Source organism: Phyllobates terribilis, unplaced genomic scaffold (assembly GCF_046119375.1).
Source record: "Phyllobates terribilis strain yellow unplaced genomic scaffold, ASM4611937v1 Scaffold_12__6_contigs__length_324123572, whole genome shotgun sequence".
Classification (NCBI taxonomy): domain Eukaryota; kingdom Metazoa; phylum Chordata; class Amphibia; order Anura; family Dendrobatidae; genus Phyllobates; species Phyllobates terribilis.
The window spans coordinates 159878680-159901105 of NW_027362772.1; the positions used below are offsets into that span (position 1 = coordinate 159878680).

Sequence of the window (22426 nt, forward strand, 5' to 3'; positions counted from 1 at the left end):
GCATGCTTTTTTTGATCAAAAACAGTGTTCACTAAGTACTTCATGTTATTTATATGCACTATTGCTTTTACTTACTTGAAGCAGGGTATACAGTACAGACCAAAAGTTTGTACACACCATCTCATTTAAAGATTTTTCTGTATTTTCATGACTATGAAAATTGTACATTCATACTGAAGGCATCAAAACTATGAATTAACACATGTGGAATTATATACTTAACAAAAAAGTGTGAAACAACTGAAAATATGTCTTATATTCTAGGTTCTTCAAAGTAGCCACCTTTTGCTTTGATGACTGCTTTGCACACTCTTGGCATTCTCTTGATGAGCTTCAAGAGGTAGTCACCGGAAATGGTTTTCACTTCACAGGTGTGCCCTGTCAGGTTTAATAAGTGGGATTTCTTGCCTTATAAATGGGGTTGGGCCCATCAGTTGTGTTGTTCAGAAGTCTGGTGGATACACAGCTGATAGTCCTACTGAATAGACTGTTAGAATTTTTATTATGGCAAGAAAAAAGCAGCTAAGTAAAGAAAAACGAGTGGGCATCATTACTTTAAGAAATGAAGGTCAGTCAGTGCGAAAAATTGGGAAAACTTTGAAAGTGTCCCCAAGTGCAGTTGCAAAAACCATCAAGCGCTACAAAGAAACTGGCTCTCATGAGGACCGCCCCAGGAAAGGAAGACCAAGAGTCACCTCTGCTTCTGAGGATAAGTTTATCCGAGTCACCAGCCTCAGAAATCGCAGGTTGACAGCAGCTCAGATTAGAGACCAGGTCAATGCCACACAGAGTTCTAGCAGCAGACACATCTCTTCAACAACTGTTAAGAGGAGACTTTGTGCAGCAGGCCTTCATGGTAAAATAGCTGCTAGGAAACCACTGCTAAGGACAGGCAACACGCAGAAGAGACTTGTTTGGGCTAAAGAACACAAGGAATGGACATTAGACCAGTGGAAATCTGTGCTTTGGTCTGATGAGTCCAAATTTGAGATTTTTGGTTCCAACCACCGTGTCTTTGTGCGACGCAGAAAAGGTGAGCGGATGGACTCTACATGCCTGGTTCTCACCGTGAAGCATGGGGGAGGAGGTGTGATGGTGTGGGGGTGCTTTGCTGGTGACACTGTTGGGGATTTATTCAAAATTGAAGGCATACTGAACCAGTATGGCTACCACAGCATCTTGCAGCGGCATGCTATTCCATCCGGTTTGCGTTTAGTTGGACCATCATTATTTTTCAACAGGACAATGACCCCAAACACACCTCCAGCCTGTGTAAGGGCTATTTGACCAAGAAGGAGAGTGATGGGGTGCTACGCCAGATGACCTGGCCTCCACAGTCACGAGACCTGAACCCAATCGAGATGGTTTGGGGTGAGCTGGACTACAGAGTGAAGGCAAAAGGGCCAACAAATGCTAAGCATCTCTGGGAACTCCTTCAAGATTGTTGGAAGACCATTTCCGGTGACTACCTCTTGAAGCTCATCAAGAGAATGCCAAGAGTGTGCAAAGCAGTAATCAAAGCAAAAGGTGGCTACTTTGAAGAACCTAGAATATAAGACATATTTTCAGTTGTTTCACACTTTTTTGTTAAATATATAATTCCACATGTGTTAATACATAGTTTTGATGCCTTCAGTGTGAATGTACAATTTTCATAGTCATGAAAATACAGAAAAATCTTTAAATGAGAAGATGTGTCCAAACTTTTGGTCTGTACTGTATATTCATTTTGTTTCTATTTTAGGTTTTGTCTGTTTAATGGCCAGTGTAAACATTCTCCTACACATTACATGTATACCAACTTATACTCCAGTTAATTTTTTTCGGTTTTGCTTTCCGTTGTACAAGTTGCTAGATGAAAATGATTTAATTGAATGTATATATTTTATATATACTCACTCCAGGTGTTGGGGTCCATACAGGAGGAGGTGTTGTTTCTGTAGGTACTATAAGATAGAATAGATTCTTAACCCTTGCCTTTTTTTACCATACATTGGTTTTTAGCCAAAAACATTAACAATCCAAAAACATGTTTATTTTATATATTTTTGCATAAATTAATAGCACATGCAAAAATAATCAACTTTGTAATATACAGTTGAAATCAGAAGTTTACATCCACTATATAAAAAGACACATCTGCATGTTTTTCTCAATATCTGACATGAAATCAGAATAAACCTTTCCCGTTGTAAGTCAATTAGAATTACCATCATTTTTAACATTTGTCAAATGCCAGAATAATGAGAGAGAGAAAATGTTTTAAGGCATTTTTATTACTTACTGTAAAAGTCAAAAGGTTACACACACTATGATTACTATGCCTTTAAACAATTCTGAACTGCCCATATGATGATGTCATGTGTTTGGAAGCTTGTGATAGGTTTTTGGCAACATCTTAGTTAGTTAGAGACACACCTGTGGATGTATTTTAATGCACACCTGAAACACACTGCTTCTTTGTGTAGCATCATGGGAAAGTCTAAAGAAATCAGCCAAGATATCAGGAAGAGAATTGTAGACTTGCACAAGTCTGGCTCATCCCTGGGTACAATTTCAAGATACCTGAAGGTGCCTCGTTCATCTACACAAACAATTATACACAAGTACAAACAAGATGGGAATGTCCAGCCATCATACCGCTCAGGAAAGAGGCGGGATCTGTGTTACAGAGATGAACGTGCTTTGGTCTGACATGTACATATCAACCCAAGGAAAAAAGCAAAAGACCTTGTGAAGATGATGGTGGAAGTTGGTAAGATTGTGTCAATATCCACAGTGAAACAAGTACTGTATCAACATGGGCTGAAAGGCCACTCTGCCAGTAAGAAGCCATTACTCCAAAAGAGACACAAAAAATACCAGATTAATGTTTGCAAATGCACATAGGAACAAAGACCTTAATTTTTAGAGACATGTCCTGTGGTCTGATGAAACTAAAATTTAACTTTTTGGGCATAATGACCATCGTTACGTTTGGAGGAAAAAGGGAGAAGCTTGGAAGCCTAAAAACACCATCCCAACTGTGAAACACAGGGGTGGCAGCATCATGTTATGGGGTTGTTTTGCTGCAGGAGGGACTGGTGCACTTCACAAAATAGATGGCATCATGAGAAAAGAAGATTATGTGGCAATACTGAAGCAACATCTCAAGACATCAGCCAGGAAGTTAAAGCTTGGGTGGAAATGGGTCTTCCAAATGGACAATGACCCGAAGCATACTGCCAAAATAGTAACAAAGTGGCTTAAGGATAATAATGTCCATGTTTTGGAGTGGCCATCACAGAGCTCTGATCTCAATCCTATTGAAAATTTATGGGCAAAGCTGAAAAGACAGGTGCGAGCAAGGCGACCTACAAACCTGTATCAGTTACACCAGTTTTGCCAAGAGGAATGGGCCCAAATTCCGACCAACTATTGTGAGAAGCTTGTGGAAGGATTTCCCAAACGTTTCACCCAAGTCATTCTGTTTAAGGGCAATGGTACCAAATACTAATCAAATGTATATAAACTTTTGACTTTGTAGTAAGTAATAAAAATGCCTTAAAACATTCCCTCTCTCTCATTATTCTGGCATTTGGCAAATATTAAAAATTATGGTAATCCTAACTGCCCTAAAACGGGAAAGGTTTATTCTGATTTCATGTCAGATATTGAGAAAAACATGCAGATGTGTCTTTTTATATAGTGTATGGAAACTTCTGGTTTCAACTGTATTTTATTAAAAAATTGTTCTTTCCCTACTTATCAATCTCAATTACACTGTCTGTGACTGCTCAGAATCTGTGCTCTCACTGAAAACCACGAGGAATGATGGAGTTTTCAGCCCGAGAGTGGGACGCAGTGCTCCGGGGTGTGAGGAAATGCTCTCAACTTACCACAATCAAAGGAAGCACAGCATGGATCATCTGAACTTTGCTTCACAAGGAGCTTCTGGCCAGCAGGGCATTGGTATTCGGCACATGTAACTCCATCACATACCTGTCAATATTACAAAAATAAATATTGTTAATATTCATCTAAAAAAAGAGCTAAAGCATTTTTTTGCCATTTATATATTCAGATTATTACACATAGACTCAGATAAATGTAATATATAATGTTACTTACATTGGGGGTTGGGGTCTGTATAAATATGAAAAAAAATATATTAAAAAAATGTAAATCAACCACAATATATCAAAAGCATTCAGAAAAAAATTCAGAAAAAAAATCATCAACCCACAATTGAGGAGGGAGATTCATCAATGTATGAATTTATGGTGCACATAATTTATGGTGTACTTTCTCTACAGCACTCCCAAAGGGGAAATAAGGTATTGCACATTGTCCATCCTCTATGTAATGTAGTGTGAGCCAGGTCCTCCTACATTCATATATCAAAAGCATTCAGAAAAAAAAGCCCATCAACCCACAATTGAGGAGGGAGATTCATCAATAGTTTCATAGAAAGTATGAATTTATGGTGCACATATTGGCACATATCACCAGTCATGTTAGGTAATTCTTCATATTTGGCAGACAATAATGTTTGCACCCAAAAATATAAACTTTAGACCATCCCCATATTTGTTAGACGGGTATTTTAATACCCACAAATTGTCTCCTTTGCTCACACTCTAAACTGTATACTGCAGTAAGTGTGTACTTTCTCTTCAGCACTCCCAAAGGGGAAATTAGGTATTACACATTGCATATCCTCTATGTAATGTAGGATGAGCCAGGTCCTTCAAAGTGAGAGACGCTCCTTTTACCGCTCCCAAAGACATCAGTTTCCAGAATAGAGATCTCTCCCAAATTAACACATATATAAATATATATACAACCCCTGGCAAAAATTATGGAATCACCGGGCTCGGAGGATGTTCATTCAGTTGTTTAATGTTGTTGAAAAAAAGCAGATCGCAGACATGGCACAAAACTAAAGTCATTTCAAATGGCAACTTTATGGCTTTAAGAAACACTAAAAGAAATCAAGATAAAAAATGTGGTACTCAGTAAGGGTAATTTTTTTCATACCAAGCAGAGGGAAAAAATTATGGAATCACTCAATTCTGAGGAAAAAATTATGGAATCTTGAAAAACAAACACACAAATGAACACTCCAATACATCACTAGTATTTTATTGCACCACCTCTGGCTTTAATAACAGCTTGCAGTCTCTGAGGCATGGACTTAATGAGTGACAAACAGTATTCTTCATCAATCTGGCTCCAACTTTCTCTGATTGCTGTTGCCAGATCAGCTTTGCAGGTTGGAGCCTTGTCATGGACCATTTTCTTCAACTCCCACCAAAGATTTTAAATTGGATTGAGATCTGGACTATTTGCAGGCCATGACATTGACCTTATGTGTCTTCTTTCAAGGAATGTTTTCACAGTTTTGCTCTATGGCAGGATGCATTATCATCTTGAAAAATGATGTCATCATCCCCAAATATCCTTTCAATTGATGGGATAAAAAAAACTGTCCAAAATATCAATGTAAACTTGGGCATTTATTGAAGATGTAATGACAGCCATCTCCCCAGTGCCTTTACCTGACATACAGCCCCATATCATCAATGACTGTGGAAATTTGCATGTTCTCTTCATGCATTCATCTTTATAAATCTCATTGGAACGGCACCAACAAAAGTTCCAGCATCATCACCTTGCCCAATGCAGATTCGCGATTTATCACTGAATATGACTTTCATCCAGTCATCCACAGTCCACGATTGCTTTTCCTTAGCCCATTGTAACCTTGTTTTTTCTGTTTAGGTGTTAATGATGGCTTATGTTTAGCTTTTCTGTATGTAAATCCCATTTCCTTTAAGTGGTTTCTTACAGTTCGGTCACAGACATTGACTCCAGTTTCCTCCCATTCATTCCTCATTTGTTTTGTGCATTTCCTGTTTTGGAGACATATTGCTTTAAGTTTCCGGTCTTGACACTTTGATGTCTTCCTTGGTCTACCAGTATGTTTGCCTTTAACAACCTTCCCACGTTGTTTGTATTTGGTCCATATTTTAGACACAGCTGACTGTGAACAACCAACATCTTTTGCAACATTGCATGATAATTTACCTTCCTTTAAGAGTTTGATAATCCTCTCCTTTGTTTCAATTAACATCTCTCCTATTGGAGCAATGATTCTTGTCAGTCCACTTGGTGCAACAGCTCTCCAAGGTGTGATCACTCCTTTTTAGATGCAGACTAACGAGCAGATCTAATTTGATGCAGGTGTTAGTTTTGGAAATGAAAAATTACAGGGTGATTTCATAATTTTTTCTTCAGAATTGAGTGATTCCATAATTTTTTCCCTCTGCTTGGTCTGAAAAAATTTTCCCTTACTGAGTATCACATTTTTTACCTTGATTTCTTTTAGTGTTTCTTAAAGCCATAAAGTTGCCATTTGAAATGACTTTAGTTTTGTGCCATGTCTGCGATCTGCTTTTTTTCAACAACATTAAACAACTGAATGAACATCCTCCGAGCCCGGTGATTCCATAATTTTTGCCAGGGGTTGTATATATAAAGGTTTAAATAAATAAATAAATGTGCTGCATTTTGCAACACCATTTATTACTTTTTTTTTACACTTTCCAAAGTAAGCATAGCCCTACAAAATTACTAAAATTATTTAGAAACCTATTTTTAAGGAATTTGGGCCCCATGATTAAGCCAAGCAATATATCACATATTTGATATTTAGTAATTTACTTACGGGTTCAGGGTAAACTGGAAAAAAAAAGAAAGAAAAACTTTTTTAAAAGAAAAGTAGGTACAATACAGTAATTTAACCTTTCAAGATGTTTTGAGGATGCCAAAGTATAGGACAGTGATCTTCCTCTATATATCTCTTTGGATCATTTAAAAGGGACCTATCAGGCAATTCAAGCTGCTCAAACTGGAGGAAGCATGAATCAGAGTATGGTTCACGATTACAGCCAAGTATTGTATATCATTGTAGGAAATACTGCAGTCCTTCAGAAAAAACATACTTTGAACATCCAGCCAGTGACCACAACTAGTTGGTTGCTGAGCAAGGCCGGTTCTTCCCAGCGCTGCTGCAACTAATTGGCAGGTCTCTCTCACATGTGCACATAGGGAGAGACCTGCCAATCACCTGTAGTGATGCTGGGAAGAAGCGGCCAAGGGCGGTGCTGGACTAGTTTGGTCTCTTGCTATGGTCACTGGCCAGATCTTAAAAGTATATTTTCTCTGAAATGCTGGAGCATTTCATAGAACAATATACTTGGCTGCAATTATGAAGCCAGGCTGCCATTCATGCTGCCCGCGGTTTGGACTTCATGAATCATCTGTCAGGTTCCCTTTTATTTACATGTATTTTGTAGATAGATAGATGACAGATAGATAGATGATAGATATATAGATAGATAGATAGTTAGATAGATGATAGGTGATAGATAGATAGATAATAGATAGAAAGATAATAGATAGATAATAGGTGATATATAGATAGATAGATAGATAGATAGATAATAGATAGATAGCTAATTGGTGATAGATAATAGGTGATATTAGATAGCTAATAGATAATAGATAGATAATAGGTGATAGATAGATAGATAATAGATAGATAGATAATAGGTGATAGATAGATAGATAATAGATAGATAGCTAGATAGATAATAGGTGCTAGATAGATAGATGATAGATAGATAGATGATAGATAGATAATAGATAGATAGATTGATGATAGATATGAGAGATAAATAGATTGATGATAAATAGATAATAGATAGATATATAGATAATAGGTGATAGATAGATAATAGATAGATAGATTGATAGATATGATATATATAGATAGATATGGGATAGATAGATATTAGATAGATCGATAGATAGATATATAGATAGATAGATAGATAGGTAGAAAAAAAGCTTACTGCACTCGTATGCCTGGCAGCATGGATCTTCTGAGGGCACTTCCACTAAGTTGCCATCTCCTGTACAGACTGTCGTAGGACAGTCGACACCGGCACATTTGATGGGTGGAGTTGTCGGAGGTGTCTCGATACCTGTCAAAGAACCAAACGTAATTCATTATTTTTATACTTTCAATCTAAACATCTGAGCTCAAACTTTGCAGTAAGGCTCATTGTGCACCGTTACGTTGGCTAACAACCCAGTTGATGGCTCTTTCCATAGGTACTCACACTCATATGCTGGACAACAGTCAACGTTGGGGTCTCCAATTCTTAATGGTGGACTTGAATCTCGACAAATTGGTAGAGGATCGCAGATTACCTGGCATTCTGAAAAAGACAATGCATTGATTGGTGAGCACAGTGCACGTTATCAGTGTGAGGTAGAAGGAGCAGATCTGAAGTCTAGAAAAACTTACGACACTCATAGCGTGGGCAGCATATATTATCCCATGGTATTTCTGCGAGGTCAGCACCATTCTTAGTACATTTCACTGGTGGCTCACAGACGACATTTCTGCATGGCTCCTAAAATTCATACACACATAATATTATGGAAAAGAATGGTGAATACTCAAAGATACACAATTGCTTATTTTCCATATCATTAACATGTCTATCCATCCTGTGATTTCCAGAATTCCATGACTTTTCCCTCTTGGTGTTGAGGCATTTCAATGTTAAGGCATGCACTTTATATATCACTTAGAATCCATGGACCTTTCTAAGGAGCGCCAAAGCACAAATCAGGATCTCCATCCAACAAGTACAAGTTGTGATTGTGTATCTGTTATGTGTATATTCTAAACTAAAGAGATAAGTTAATTTATGGTTGAAATTTTGAGGAATGGAAAAGTTTTTGTTGATTGTAAGATATTACGTAAGTATCTCCAGGTCAACTGCAACCACTGTACACCCCTTGATGACAAGAGACCTTGCCTGATGAACCTTTTCCATGTATAGAGTGATACTTCCTTGCCCTATCTAGACCTCCAACAGTACAGGAGAGCTGTCATCTATCATTAAATTCCACACCCTCAATTTAATCTGAAATGACTCTGCAGACCATGACCCAGTCTAAACAGCAAAAATAAAAGTGAGCTGTTAAAAATAAAAAATGTCAGCAGCATTTTTTTGGTTTAATGCCCTGTGAGAAAATTTCAACATTTATGTATTTTCTTTTCACAAAAACAAGGTAAAAGAAAATAAAGAAATATTATAAATTATGAATTTTAATAAAAATAATATATGTTTTTTTTACCACGGTAGGAGGTCCTGTGGTGGCTGGAGAAGAAATTGCTGTAAAGACAAAATCAGAATTAACTCAATGTTAATTCATTTTTATTATAATGCTTATGTAATGTACAAGTCTGAAATAATTTGGGAAAAGAATGACAAACAACATATACAGCCCTTGTAGTGTACTTACGAACGCAGACATATTTTTGGCAGCAGGGGTCTGTTGAGGGGACTTCTTGAAGATATTCTCCATCAGCACATGGTTCTATTTTGCATTCAACATCGCTACATGACTACATTGGAGCAGAATAAACATAATGTCAGATAATCTGACGAATATAATCTATAAACTTAGAAAGACACACGTGTAGTCTCCATATGTGATGACCCATATTATAAATTTTACCTCTATTGTTGATGAAACAGGGCTGGTTGGTATCAGTGTAGTAGCCGAGGCTGGGTACTGCATATCTACCCTCTATTAAACCCAATAGGAGGTGGATGTGCAGTACTCGACCATGGTCACCATACAATTCACAGAGCTGTGATACGCAGCTCAGCACCTAAGTACGTCAAGTTGCTGCTGCCACCGAGTACAGCTAATCACCGGTGGTGCCAGAAATTGCACCCCCACAAATCAGATGTTGAAGACTGATCCTAAGGATAGGCCATCAACATAAAAGCATAATTACTGAGGAATGCTTTTGCAATTTGGAACTAGATAGAGTATTATGTATAAAAGTAATAAAAAGAGAACAGATGACCCAATCTTCTCATTTATGAAAAACCCTGCCTAGAAAATCTGGAGACTGGAAAGTATACAAGCAGTAGACCCATTTGAAGCTCTTGGGACCCAATGTAGAATCACCACGTGGGGCCCAACTATCACAGGTTTAGTATTGGTCTTTTACGATGGGACAAAGGGGCTTTTTGGAACTCCCTAGACCATGCGTGTCAAACTCTGGCCCGTGGGCCAATCTGGCCCGCATGATGGTTATATTTGGCCAGCGACACCAGAACTTCTACCACTATGTGGGGCCTTTATTCTGTATGGTGGAGGACTATGTGGGGCCCATTATTCTGTATGGAGGACTATGTGGGGCCCATTATTCTGTATAAAGGACTATGTGGGGCCCATTATTCTATATGGAGGTCTATGTGGGCCCCATTATACTGTATAGAGGACTATGTGGGGTCCATTATTCTGTATGGAGGACTATGTGGGGCCATTATTCTGTGTGGAGGACTATGTGGGGCCCATTATTCTGTATGGAGGACTATGTGGGCCTCATTATACTGTATAGAGGACTATGTGAGGCCCATTATTCTGTATGGAGGACTATGTGGGCCCCATTATACTGTATAGAGGACTATGTGGGGTCCATTATTCTGTATGGAGGACTATGTGGGGCCATTATTCTGTGTGGAGGACTATGTGGGGCCCATTATTCTGTATGGAGGACTACGTGAGGCCCATTATACTGTATAGAGGACTATGTGGGGCCCATTATTCTGTATGGCGGAGGACAATGTGGGGTCCATTATTCTGTATGGAGGACTATGTGGGGCCAATTATTCTATATGGAGGACTATGTTGGGCCCATTATTCTGTATGGAGGCCTAAATGGGGCCACTATTCTGCATGGAGGACTATGTGGGGCCCATTATTCTGTATGGAGGACTATGTGGGGCCCATTATTCTGTATGGAGGACTATGTGGGGCCCATTATACAGTATGGAGGACTATGTGGGGCCCATAATTCTGTATGGAGCACTATGTGGGGCCCATTATTCTGTATAGAGGACTATGTGGGGCCCATTATTCTGTATGGAGGACTATGTGGGGCCCATTATTCTGCATTGAGAACTATGTGGGGTCCATTATTCTATATGGAGGACTATGTGAGGCCCATTATACTGTATATTGTTTGGCCCGCAACTTTGTCCAAGTTTTTCATTTTGGCCCTCTGTGTGTTTAAGTTTGACATCCCCTTCCCTAGAGTCATGGTCTTAAGGTCGACTGCAACCCCTGCATGCCCCTGGTGACAAGGGATCTTGCTTGATGAACCTTTTCCATTTATATAGTGTTACTTTCTTGCACTATCTAGACCTCCAACAGTACAGGACAGCTGTCATCTGTGATTAAATTTCACACCCCCAAATGAATCTGAAATGACTCTGTAGACCATGACCCAGTCTAAATAGCAAAAATAAAGGTGAGCTGTTGAAAACGGAAAATATCAAAAAAATCAACAATATTTATTGGTTTAATCCCCTGCGAGAAAATGTCAGCACTTATTTATTTTATTTTCATAAAAAAAGAGAAATATTATTATGAATGATGAATTTTAACAAAAAATAATACGTTTTTACCTTGGTAGGAGGTTGAGTGGTGACTGGAGGAAGAATTGCTGAAAAGACATAATCAGAATTAACTCATTGTTAATTATTTTTTATTATGATGCTTATGGAATGTACAAATATGAAATCATTTCTGAAATCAATGGCAAACACCACATACAGCCCTTATAGTATACTTACGAGTGCAGACATATTTTGGGCAGCAGGGGTCTGATGAGGGGACTTCTTGAGGATATTCTCCATCGGCGCATGAATATGTTTTGCAGATAACATTCCTACATGGCTACATTGGAGCAGAATAAACATAATGTCAGATAATCTGATGTATATCAGGTATAAGCTAAGAAAGACACATGTGTAGTATCCACATGTGATGACCCATATTATTAATTTTACCTCTATTGTTGTTGAAACTGGGCTGGTTGGTATCGGCGTTGTATAAGGCCCAACTGGTGGAGTAACACCTGAAAAAAATCATTAACGTCATCAAACTTATAGATACTTAAAAAGTTTGTTCGGTTAAAACAAATTATGAATGATCTAATAGATAACTTGTCGATTGGTGGTGGTCCGACTGCTCGGAGAACTTTTATCCACATTAGAATGAAGCGGCAGTGCACATGTGTGGCTTGTGCTACATTCATTCTCTATGGGTTGTCCGAGCTGCAATCGACTTTTTCCATCAACCCCTTAGATAATGAATGTAGTGATGTTTGGGCTTTGAACTGCCATGCAATTTTGCAAGTGGATAAAGTTTCCCGTCTGGGATAAAGTTTCCCAGTTTTGCTGATCGGTGTGGATCCCAGTGGTCGAGCACCCAACGATCAGCAAGTAATCACCCTTCCTGCCAATTGGTAATAACTTGTTTTCACCGGAAGACCACTTTAAGTATTCCCATGTATTTAAAGAAAAAGTAGACACAAAGTAACTTACAGTCTGCAAACTGGACACAACGATGAGTAACTTCATCAAAGACCATTTCTGGAGCACAAATTGGGTAGCAACCTTCAACCCTAAGAAAACAGTAAGTTTAACAGTGAAATATGATATGACCATGGAAAAACTGCAGAATATTGCTAGACAAACAACAAGGTTGTGACTGATGGACTATGAAGTAGGAACCGAAAATAACTAATTGGCCAATTGGATAATTAGAACCCAAATATCCTCATTCTTTAATTTCCTTACAATTAAAATATTATTATGAAAAAAATGGCAACTCAGTATTTTGATGCCGACCTTTAACAATAAACTGGCTCTGGACTATTTCTTATATGGTATGGGTTAGGGAAAACTTACTTGAGAGTCAATGTGCACTTTGTACCGAGAGGATCTTGACACGTTGGGATGCATGGGCTTCCACAAGATCTGTATTTCCAGGTGCAGATAGAGAAAGAAGGCAAGCCAAAGCTTTCCTCTGAAAATTAATCATCAATGTTTAGGTCTCAAATTAAGTACATTTGTATTCAAAGACATTCGAGTTGAATCAATTGGGTCTTACCGATCAGTTTGAAGTTCATCTGAAGCATATTTACTGATTTCACTTTAGACATGACCAGTGCTTCACCATAGATGGAAAGATACAGTCCCCGTAAAGAATAAGATTCCAGAGCATCGTAGCCCGTCACCCAGCGGTCCGATCTCAAAATAAAAGTGGCTCTTTTTCGGAACTCTACACTTGGTTGCCACTTTCTCAGGCTTAACGTTTGATCATCATTCTGAACAATGAAATAGTTGTGGTGTTGTGCAGACTCCAAAGAGATCAGCTTTCTACCATCTACACCAAGAAGCAAAAAAGTATTTTAAGTTAGCTACCCAAGGTATAAATGAAACTTTCTGTGCGGCTATTAAACACTGAGGTCATGTGAAATTTATACAAAAGTTTGAAATAAAAATTACATACTCTGCTGGTCTACATAAAGGCTTGAAGTCACCATGAAGCTTGCCTTCAAGTCTCCAGGAACATCAACATTTTCCAGAGACACGGCATTATTCTCGTAATCAATCACTAAGGTCTTGCCATTCATCATTACAATGCGGTAAGGTCCTTCTCCACCATCTTAAGAAAAAAAGTATTTCCAATATTTATAAACATCAGTTGAGATCATTTTAATCAACCAGTTTTGATGTCCAATAAAAAAAACAGCTAGATCTTACCTCTGTTGTAATATTCGCAAGGAGATGCTGAAAGAAACAAAAACAAAGGACGATTTAAAAGATGAATTCAAATTTTGAAGGAACATGATGATAAAAAAAAGTTAGAAGACAAACTTACGGCATGTATCAGGGCTTCTCCAATCAATGGTGATTCCTTTGCGGCAACAGGCACGGGCATAAGCTGCTAGGGCAGTGCAGTAGCAAAGACAGCTTTCACCCTCTCTGCATGCTTCAGTCTCCTCAACACAAGCTACATAATAAGGATCCACATTCACCTGTGACAAAAAAAAATAATCAGTACAAATACCGGATATTACTTTGTTTTTTAGATTATTTTATCCTTTCTGCCCATTTTTTCACCTCTAAATTGAAGAAAGTTCATCATTTTTGCATGTCTATCCTGTCTCTAACATGTTTTCCTGCTGATTCTTCCTTAGTAACATTATAATTTCCCCAAAAAAACTTGAAAATCTAATATTTGTACATGCAAAAATAAAAGTCAAGAACAAGTCTTACTACTGTGTGGCACTCAGAAAAGTCATCGCCCTTAAGCAGGCTACATCTTGTTTCTACAAACTTCTTGTGGTTATCAGACGGAGGAGGTAAAGTTGACTGTTGGTCAGGACACTGTTCAAAAGTGGAAAAAGTGTTATTCAAACCCAAGTATGTATATTTTTTTCTGAGTATATGTACAAAAATGAATGGTCACCTACCTCCTCAGTCAGGAACTGAGAAGCATACTGAGCCATGTTACTAATGGCTAACTCAGTAGTGGTGGTTCCATCAGCATCACCGCACATTCCTTGAACCTTGCCCTTTATCCAAACAGAAGATCTTGGTAAATATTCTTGACTACACTTCATAGCTTCCATGAAAGCTTTCACATTTAATTATTTTTCTAGTTGGATCTCCTAGCTATTTTTTTTACTTTTGTTAGTAGTGATGTACCTGTAGTTGTGGAGCCAGTTGAATGATAACATCTAGATGTTGGTCGTAGTACACAGTAAGACCTAGGAATTGGGCCACCTGATAGAATCCAGATCGGTAAATTTTCACTTGAGTATTACTGCCTAGTTCCTGTGCCTGTAAATGAGAAGCATCCAAAATATTACTTACGGAAGGAGTGATGCTAATCCTAGGTCACATGTGGTCACCTTTATAATACTGATTCTATTTAGACATTTCTCATGTAGAGACAAGCTAATCAAGCTGAACTTCTGAACCAGATAGTACTGTCCATGTCTTACCACTGTGGTATCAAATTCACTCAGGACTACGCTTGCTCCTCCAAAAGCGATATAAATAGTTTTCTTAAGTAGAGCGCCTCCCATGGCCTCATTTGGAGTATTTTGCATGACAACTCTGAAGAATGGAGTTTCATTTTCACGAGACTAAAAGATAAAATGCAAGGACAATTTAGGTATTTGAAATCATAGCCTCATCCTTTTATATCGTTACAGATGTCGCAGATAATCTTTAATATTCTAACAATTTACAATAAGGGAGGACACTATGCCACATATAAAAAAAAAACCTTTAGGAAATTTTATTTTCAGTCTATTTATGAATTTATTTTACAACTAACCTCAACTAGCACAATTCCACAGTGTTTTGTGTCGAAAGATTTCCAGACGTTGTCAAAGAGGAAGAATTGTGATCCGCCATAAGCATTACACACTTTGTTACATGGGTTATGTGTACATGAAAACTTGCCATTTTCACATGTGCTGGAATTACAATAAACAAAAAATCATCAGTCGCAATATTTTTAATATTTTTTTTTTTTTAATTATATTTACGGAATTTTTTAATTAATTAAAGCCAGCTACTTGAGTGTCCAATAACATTAAAAATTTAAAAATATATACCGCATATTTTTATTAAAATGTTTGGAAATAACAATAAAGGTGATTAATATGTCTCATGTTGTCTAAACAAAATATTAATATCTGAGGTGTCTTACCATGTGTTACAGTCTTTTGCTAGTGTTGCTCCTGGGACATATATGTCATCTCCATGGGTACAAGTGCATTCATTCAGTGGTACACAGTTTCCTTCACTGCTCCTCATTAACCTAAAAAAAATAGAAAAAATGAGTTTAGCACATTTGGCACATTCTACATCCTCTAACAGTGTTGAAGTCTCAGCAAATTATACAAGTTTATCTATTATAAGAAATATATTCAAATTGCCCAATAACTGTTTTGACTAGTAATCCTACCTATTCTTATTTCTCTGAAAGGGGTTAAGTATCTGGACAACCCTCTTCTCCAAAAGAAGACCCCCTAATAAATAGCTGATCAGCACAAATCTGGCAGCTTAATCCCCAAGCGATCAGTTGTTACTGCAGCAATGATCTACAGACAACTGCACATTTCTTCTGCAGCGGCCACTACAGGAGAAATATGGTATTACATACCTACATTCCAAATGAATAGTGTACTGTAAAATGCATAATCACACTGAGTCCTCCAGAGCGGAAACTACGCCATGGAGATAGAGAGGCTTCTCAAGCAATAAGCCTTTCTCTATGATGTACTTATACCTTAATAGAACATATAGACAAGGGTTGACCTTATAGGACAACACATTTACGAATATAATCTTAAAAATAATTTTATTCATTCATTGTTCATGAGTCCGTCACTATAGAGTACAGAGTACAACCTAACATTTTACTCCTCTGTAAATATTTAAACCTTCTAGTTTTATATTATTGGTATTATATTGGACTCCGTCCTTAAGGTCCCCATACACATTAGACTAATTTCAGCCGAACTTGCCAATATCAACAGGTTTAGCCAACACTCTAATGTCTAAATGGGACTCAACTTGCCCTCAATAGATGATTTTGGGTAAAATAAGGAACTAGAATGTCCAATTTTGGCCTGGCAATCCTTTTGGTCTCTAAGAGATAAGCCACTGCCAGAGATGTCTTGCTGCTGCTTTCTCATAGAGAACACAGGAGGTGCGGCAGAGAGAGTGATCTCATGTATGGGAGAGTTGGGCAAGATAGCTGCAGGGTTGAATGATCGGGATAACCATCTTTGGTCCAACAGCTATCTAAAGGGTATGGAGGCTTAGGGCATTGACTTACCCAGGTTTACAGACACATCCTGGAGTACACTCAAGGGTACATCCTTGGTCGATTATAGCCAAGTTCATACAAGAGGGCTCACAGAGCGTTCCAGAGCTAAACTGGCAATCTGCATATTTTTCATTATCTGGGCATGGTTCCGGCTCTGTCAAAATAACAAAATAAAGAAGTAATCTCTGCTGATATCAGTTTTGTAATGTGAGAGAAACCATGACAAAATCAGGATTGTGCACATCTTACCAGGTGGAGTTTCTTCTCTGTCACCGCATTGAGTTATTCTCTCACAAGGACTAAAACGCAAAGATATAAGACATAAATATTTCAACTAGTTTTCTTTTCAAATGCAACAATAACTATGCAAATATTTCTGAGTGTTAAAGTGGTTGTCAGAAAAAAAAAGTTATCACCTATCTACAGGATAAGTGATAATTTGTTTATCGATGGGGGTCCGACTGATGGGATCCACCACACTGATCGGCAAAACAGGGCACTTTTATCCCTGTTAGAATGGAGCGGCAGTGCACACACTCAACCACTGCACCTTTGAAACCCTATGGGGCTGCTGAGAACTCTCATAGAGAATGAATGGAACACTGATCTGCTACTGCATTTTATAGTGTGGGTAAAAGTATAAAAATTCCCTGATCTACTGATTGTTGGGGTCCCAGCTGTTGGACATCCACCAATCAACTTGTTTTCACTGGACAACACCTTTAAGCTTCCATAGTCAAACACCTTTAATTTATATAAAAAAAATGGACAGATATGATGTGCACTTATATTCTAATAGTAATATTGCTAGACTTCCATCCCAAATACTCATGCAACCATGAAAGTAAACATATTCCCTACCATGTTTGTCCATTGGCTTGGGTAATAGTGTCTCCTAATTTGTACAGATGGTTATTGCTGTAGCAAGGACAATAATCTCTGAAAGAAAGAAATATCTGAATGGTCAAAAGCTATAAAAAAACGTGCATTAGTATGTAAGTAGATAAACATGTAATATGTATGGCTTAGTTTCATCAATTTAGAAAGAAGTCCTGCCTATCATCAAGTTCTCACTGATCCAAATCATGGTCAAAGGCAAAATAATTTCTAAAAATGTTAATTTGGCCATTTTTGAGTCACCAGAATTAGGGAGGATTCCAGACCCTCTAAACATATTTTGATTAGTTCCCTGAATCAAATGATCAAACAACCCTTATAGAACGCGATGGATAAAAAGTGGTCAATGAAGTCAATTGTTGAGTTCCATTAATGAAAATTACTGTGCCATTGAGACAATTTGGCAAAGTAGAAAAAGTTGGACTTCTCTAGAACACAAAACTTGACTGCTTCTCGAATAAGTGTCCTTACCCCTTTACACATTCATTCAGAGAGGAATCGTAGTAGAGGTTTGATGGGCAGATGCAAACTTCATTCAGTGGGATAGAAGATGTAATTTTCAGGAGTGTAGAAGTGTATTCAGCACAATCGTGTTGTGCCAATGAATCTTCTGTGATAGCAACCATACTTTCTCTACAAGCTGGAACTAAAGGTGGAAAACAAAGGGGTGGTTAGAGGACATTTTGTGACCAAGACTATACATAGCTAATAAGACGCCATGACCCTTGGCATATGGAGAGGAGGAACTTAGTGTTGGTAAGATCATCCATAAGAAAGAAGGGTGAGGCAAACCTGAGAAGACCCTCTTTTGCTTTGTTTTTAATGGGTTCTGCTGTGGTCAAAAGCAATTTTAGTGTAGCTTGAAACATAATTCCCCAAATGGCACATGCATTTTCCAGGATATGGTGTACATTACTAAGTAACATAAGGTTTAGATATATATAAAATGCGATGCAATGATTCAATTTTCTAAAATACAATAAAATAATAAATAAATAAAAAACAATAAGGAACAACTTACTGCAATCTGGAAATGAAGAACTAACTGGAGCAAATATTCCTGCCCGGGCACAGCGATAAGCATAGTCTGCCAAAGCTGCACAAAGTCCTTCATTTTCATTGAGATAGTAGACATTGCTGGAACAAGAAATCTTGTAGGAGTGGGTGTCAATCAGAAGAGCACAGTCTTCAAAGAGGGAATTATCCAAGGCATCAGAGCAAACCCAATCAGCATCTGCTTTTTGACCTTAAGAATAAACAGAAATTGATCAACCTCATGCAACGCACAATATAGCTTCATCGATTTAGAAAAAACTCCTTACCATCAAAATCAAGTTCTTTCTGATCTAGAACAATATTAAACGCCAACTATTTACTCAAAAAACGATTTTGGCCAATTTTGTTCCTCCAAAAAGAGGAAGGAATACAGTTCCCTGGATCGGATGACCAAGCCACATTAATAGAATGCTGTGGGAGCTGTTCTTGGGATGCACATAGATTGATAGCTCTCAGTAAAGAAACCCAAGATACGATACTTTTATGGCTAACAAAAATAAATAGTGTTTCAAGATAATTTAGGTTTCTCCATAATTATTTTATTTTTGCTAGTCATTAAAAGGTGTATCTACTAGAAATGGCGTGAATCGAAGCTCAAGATCCAACCAATCAGTCACGTCAGTAATCAGTGACCGCTGAACAGGAGCCCAACAAATCGCCTCTTACTTGCCAAAATCTACTATATGGTTAGTTTGCCTTTCTTTAGGTTGTAAAGTGTCTATACCTAAAGTTTCCAATGGTATGAAAAACTTTAGAACATTTTTTCCAAATTCTACATTTTAATCCATTTACCAATATCTTCAGGGTCTTTTGTATCTTCTGAACACTGATATTGTGTCTTCCAGGATTTGCTGAAGAAGCTGGATACAGTCTCAGTCATATCGTTAGCGCTCCTGCAATGCACAAAGGAAAAATAGAATTTTGTTTAAAAAAAATTCCTACTTATTCAAATATTATGTGGATATTAAATAAAATCTTTTTCATCATTTCAATTTTCTCTTCGATTATCTGTACTACTTATTTAACTTTATGATCCAACGAGTTCTTAGAACACTTACTTGTCACTTCTTTATTAAAAGTATTATTACAGCTCTGACTTATTATTATTAAATAGAACACTATAATTAAAAGAAACAAACCTTAAAGAGGACCTGTCACCAGGTCAAAGGTGGCCAGTTTTTGCTCTTTTTATATTCCCGCACTTCCTCTTAGTTTCATAGTTACATAGGTTGAAAAAAAGACCTAGGTCTATCAAGTTCAACCTTTCTCCAACAATTGTACAATTTGTCACTAAATTAACTATAACTCACAATGTTATGTGTACTAAGGAAATCATCCAGCTCCTGTTTGTTTGATTTTTTAATTCCCTATATGGGTCCAGAGATACTGTTTGGGTCTATTATTTACTAAGATCTTTGGGGGCATGGCTCACATGATCCTCTAGGGCGTATCTTTATTCTACTCTGCCTTATTATCCTGTGAGCCAACACTAGAAAATTAACACTAGATAAACACTAGATAAAAAAAGGCCCATATTTCTAGAGCCATATGATGAATTCTTAAAAAAATACACAATAATCAGGGGTTCTCCATGAATAAAATAGGAGTAAGCACTGTTTTCTTTTAACCTGGTGACAGGTCCTCTATAAAGACTTTCTTTAAAGAAACATTCCTTACAAAACCTGTATTCTCTTTAAGCCCTGGGCAAGGTCTTTGGGTTCAGTACATGACTCAGGCAATGAAATAATCCTCAGGCATTTCTATAGGCATCATTTTTTTAGTTTCGTCTGAAGTCTTTGATATCCTTGTCGTAAGAAAGGATTGTGACGTGAAGCTGAGGTTATTACTTCCATGAGTTGATCATTACTTTTATGAATCTTTCTCAAGAGCCTGTGATTTGCTAATCAGAAGATTCCACACTTACCTTTTCTAGAATTTGGTTCCAAGTTGTCACAAAATTCAATATAATGTTGTGAATGTATTTTTATTTATTTTACTCGCTTATCTAGTGACATTAATTCCACAGCGCTTTACAGACATTGAGTAGTGTCCAATCAGGAGCTTGATACAGCCATCATTTAGGAGAAGAGGGAAGGGTGTATTTATCTCCTACCTCACAAGGTCAAGATCATTTGGTAATTCTCTACAGATAAATATATTTTAACACCACCATAAGTCTCCAATCTAAAGGTGTCAACAGTTTTGTGGGGTATAAGTTACCAACAGGCTTACCTTTATTAAAGGGAAATTATCATGAGAAAGTGACCTATTGTTTAAATCAGGTTTATATGGTACATGTATTTTTTTTAAATATTGCAATTTTTTTTTAATATTACAATTTTTTGAAATAAAAAAATGTACTAATCTTAAAATGTTTACACTAGCCACTGAAGCTTTTTAAACTCCTACTTCCTGTCCTTTCAGTAAGAGTTTTCAGCAGGCTCCTTATCATCAAAGCCAGAATTACAATAACTGAAAACACCTCTATACACAGCTGAAAACCCAAGATCCACCAATCACAATAGGCAATGTTACAGCTGATTCTGCTCCCCCTCCTTTCACAATGAACTTTACACACGCTCATTAGATACTTCAATAAAAAAGATAGGTTGGGGTCTGACTTTTATAGCAAGGTACATGTGTTGTTTCCTGAAACAACAGGAAGTATGAGTCTAAGAAAGCCATAGTAGCCGGTGTGAAAATTGTAAGACTTCTACTTTTTATTTTTAAATGTAAAATATGATATCGAAAAATATATATGATATATTAAAAAATTGACAAAAATATTATAAAAAATAACATTAACCTGATATTAACAATAGGTCATTTTCTGATATTTGCTTATCTTTAAAGTTAGCAGCCTTGTCTCAGAATATGCTTAGCGAGCAGCAAAGGTAACATACCTGTAGTCATCATTTCGATTGTCATTATAAGTACCACACAAGCCAGCAGTTTGGCCTTTGTAGCTCGGATCCAGGATAACATATAGGCGGTTACCAACCCAGTCATACTGAATATTAAACAATGGGCTTGCCACATCCAAGAAGACGGAAGAACTTTTTAAAACAGTAATAGTGTCTAGAAAAAAAAAAGATTTATATATTAATTTTGAAGCTGACGCAATTGTAGTGATATTATGAGGCTTTATGCTTGAAAGACCCATCAAGCAAGGGAGCACTAATGTCCTTCTGTCCTTAAAGGGGTTGTCCAGTCCAAATCAATAAGTCTGCAGTCACTCTGTGTGACTGCAAACTTATGAATCCCCCCAGCGCACAGACTGTGTACTGCAGAGATTCGCTGGTTTCTGAACCTGGACTGGAAGGGTAAGTAAGAGTTATACATAAAGTTATATGAAAAAGTTTGGGCACCCCTATTAATCTTAAGCTTAATGTTTTATAAAAATTGGTGTTTTTGCAACAGCTATTTCAGTTTGATATGTGTAATAACTGTTGGACACAGTAATGTTTCTGCCTTGAAATGAGGTTTATTGTACTAACAGAAAATGTGCAATCTGCATTCAAACAAAATTTGACAGGTGCATAAGTATGGGCACCTCACCAGAAAAGTGACATTAATATTTAGTAGATCCTCCTTTTGCAAAAATAACAGCCTCTAGTCGCTTCCTGTAGCTTTTAATGAGTTCCTGGATCCTGGATGAAGGTATTTTTGACCATTCCTCTTTACAAAACAA

The 22426-nt window shown here is 37.4% G+C and overlaps 1 protein-coding gene across 1 annotated transcript in view; it reads right to left on the reverse strand.

The window, feature by feature from the left end:
- LOC141171740 (uncharacterized) overlaps positions 1 to 22426 on the reverse strand; it is a 199764-nt gene that overhangs the window by 100524 nt on the left and 76814 nt on the right. The window contains exons 33-66 of the mRNA XM_073655384.1: positions 21639 to 21813; positions 19528 to 19628; positions 18701 to 18925; positions 18151 to 18325; positions 17644 to 17721; positions 17032 to 17081; positions 16792 to 16936; positions 15658 to 15768; positions 15280 to 15421; positions 14942 to 15085; positions 14643 to 14777; positions 14408 to 14509; positions 14211 to 14321; positions 13813 to 13969; positions 13695 to 13721; positions 13441 to 13596; positions 13039 to 13314; positions 12837 to 12954; positions 12471 to 12550; positions 11934 to 12001; positions 11718 to 11820; positions 11550 to 11587; positions 9367 to 9469; positions 9199 to 9236; positions 8357 to 8465; positions 8169 to 8267; positions 7895 to 8030; positions 7112 to 7148; positions 6987 to 7058; positions 6787 to 6892; positions 6710 to 6723; positions 3879 to 3981; positions 1900 to 1946; positions 1799 to 1851 (exon numbers count right to left, since the gene is read on the reverse strand). Of these exons, the coding sequence (XP_073511485.1) occupies positions 1799 to 1851; positions 1900 to 1946; positions 3879 to 3981; positions 6710 to 6723; positions 6787 to 6892; positions 6987 to 7058; positions 7112 to 7148; positions 7895 to 8030; positions 8169 to 8267; positions 8357 to 8465; positions 9199 to 9236; positions 9367 to 9469; positions 11550 to 11587; positions 11718 to 11820; positions 11934 to 12001; positions 12471 to 12550; positions 12837 to 12954; positions 13039 to 13314; positions 13441 to 13596; positions 13695 to 13721; positions 13813 to 13969; positions 14211 to 14321; positions 14408 to 14509; positions 14643 to 14777; positions 14942 to 15085; positions 15280 to 15421; positions 15658 to 15768; positions 16792 to 16936; positions 17032 to 17081; positions 17644 to 17721; positions 18151 to 18325; positions 18701 to 18925; positions 19528 to 19628; positions 21639 to 21813 (3634 nt within the window). The remainder of the gene's footprint in view (positions 1 to 1798; positions 1852 to 1899; positions 1947 to 3878; positions 3982 to 6709; positions 6724 to 6786; positions 6893 to 6986; positions 7059 to 7111; positions 7149 to 7894; positions 8031 to 8168; positions 8268 to 8356; positions 8466 to 9198; positions 9237 to 9366; positions 9470 to 11549; positions 11588 to 11717; positions 11821 to 11933; positions 12002 to 12470; positions 12551 to 12836; positions 12955 to 13038; positions 13315 to 13440; positions 13597 to 13694; positions 13722 to 13812; positions 13970 to 14210; positions 14322 to 14407; positions 14510 to 14642; positions 14778 to 14941; positions 15086 to 15279; positions 15422 to 15657; positions 15769 to 16791; positions 16937 to 17031; positions 17082 to 17643; positions 17722 to 18150; positions 18326 to 18700; positions 18926 to 19527; positions 19629 to 21638; positions 21814 to 22426) is intronic.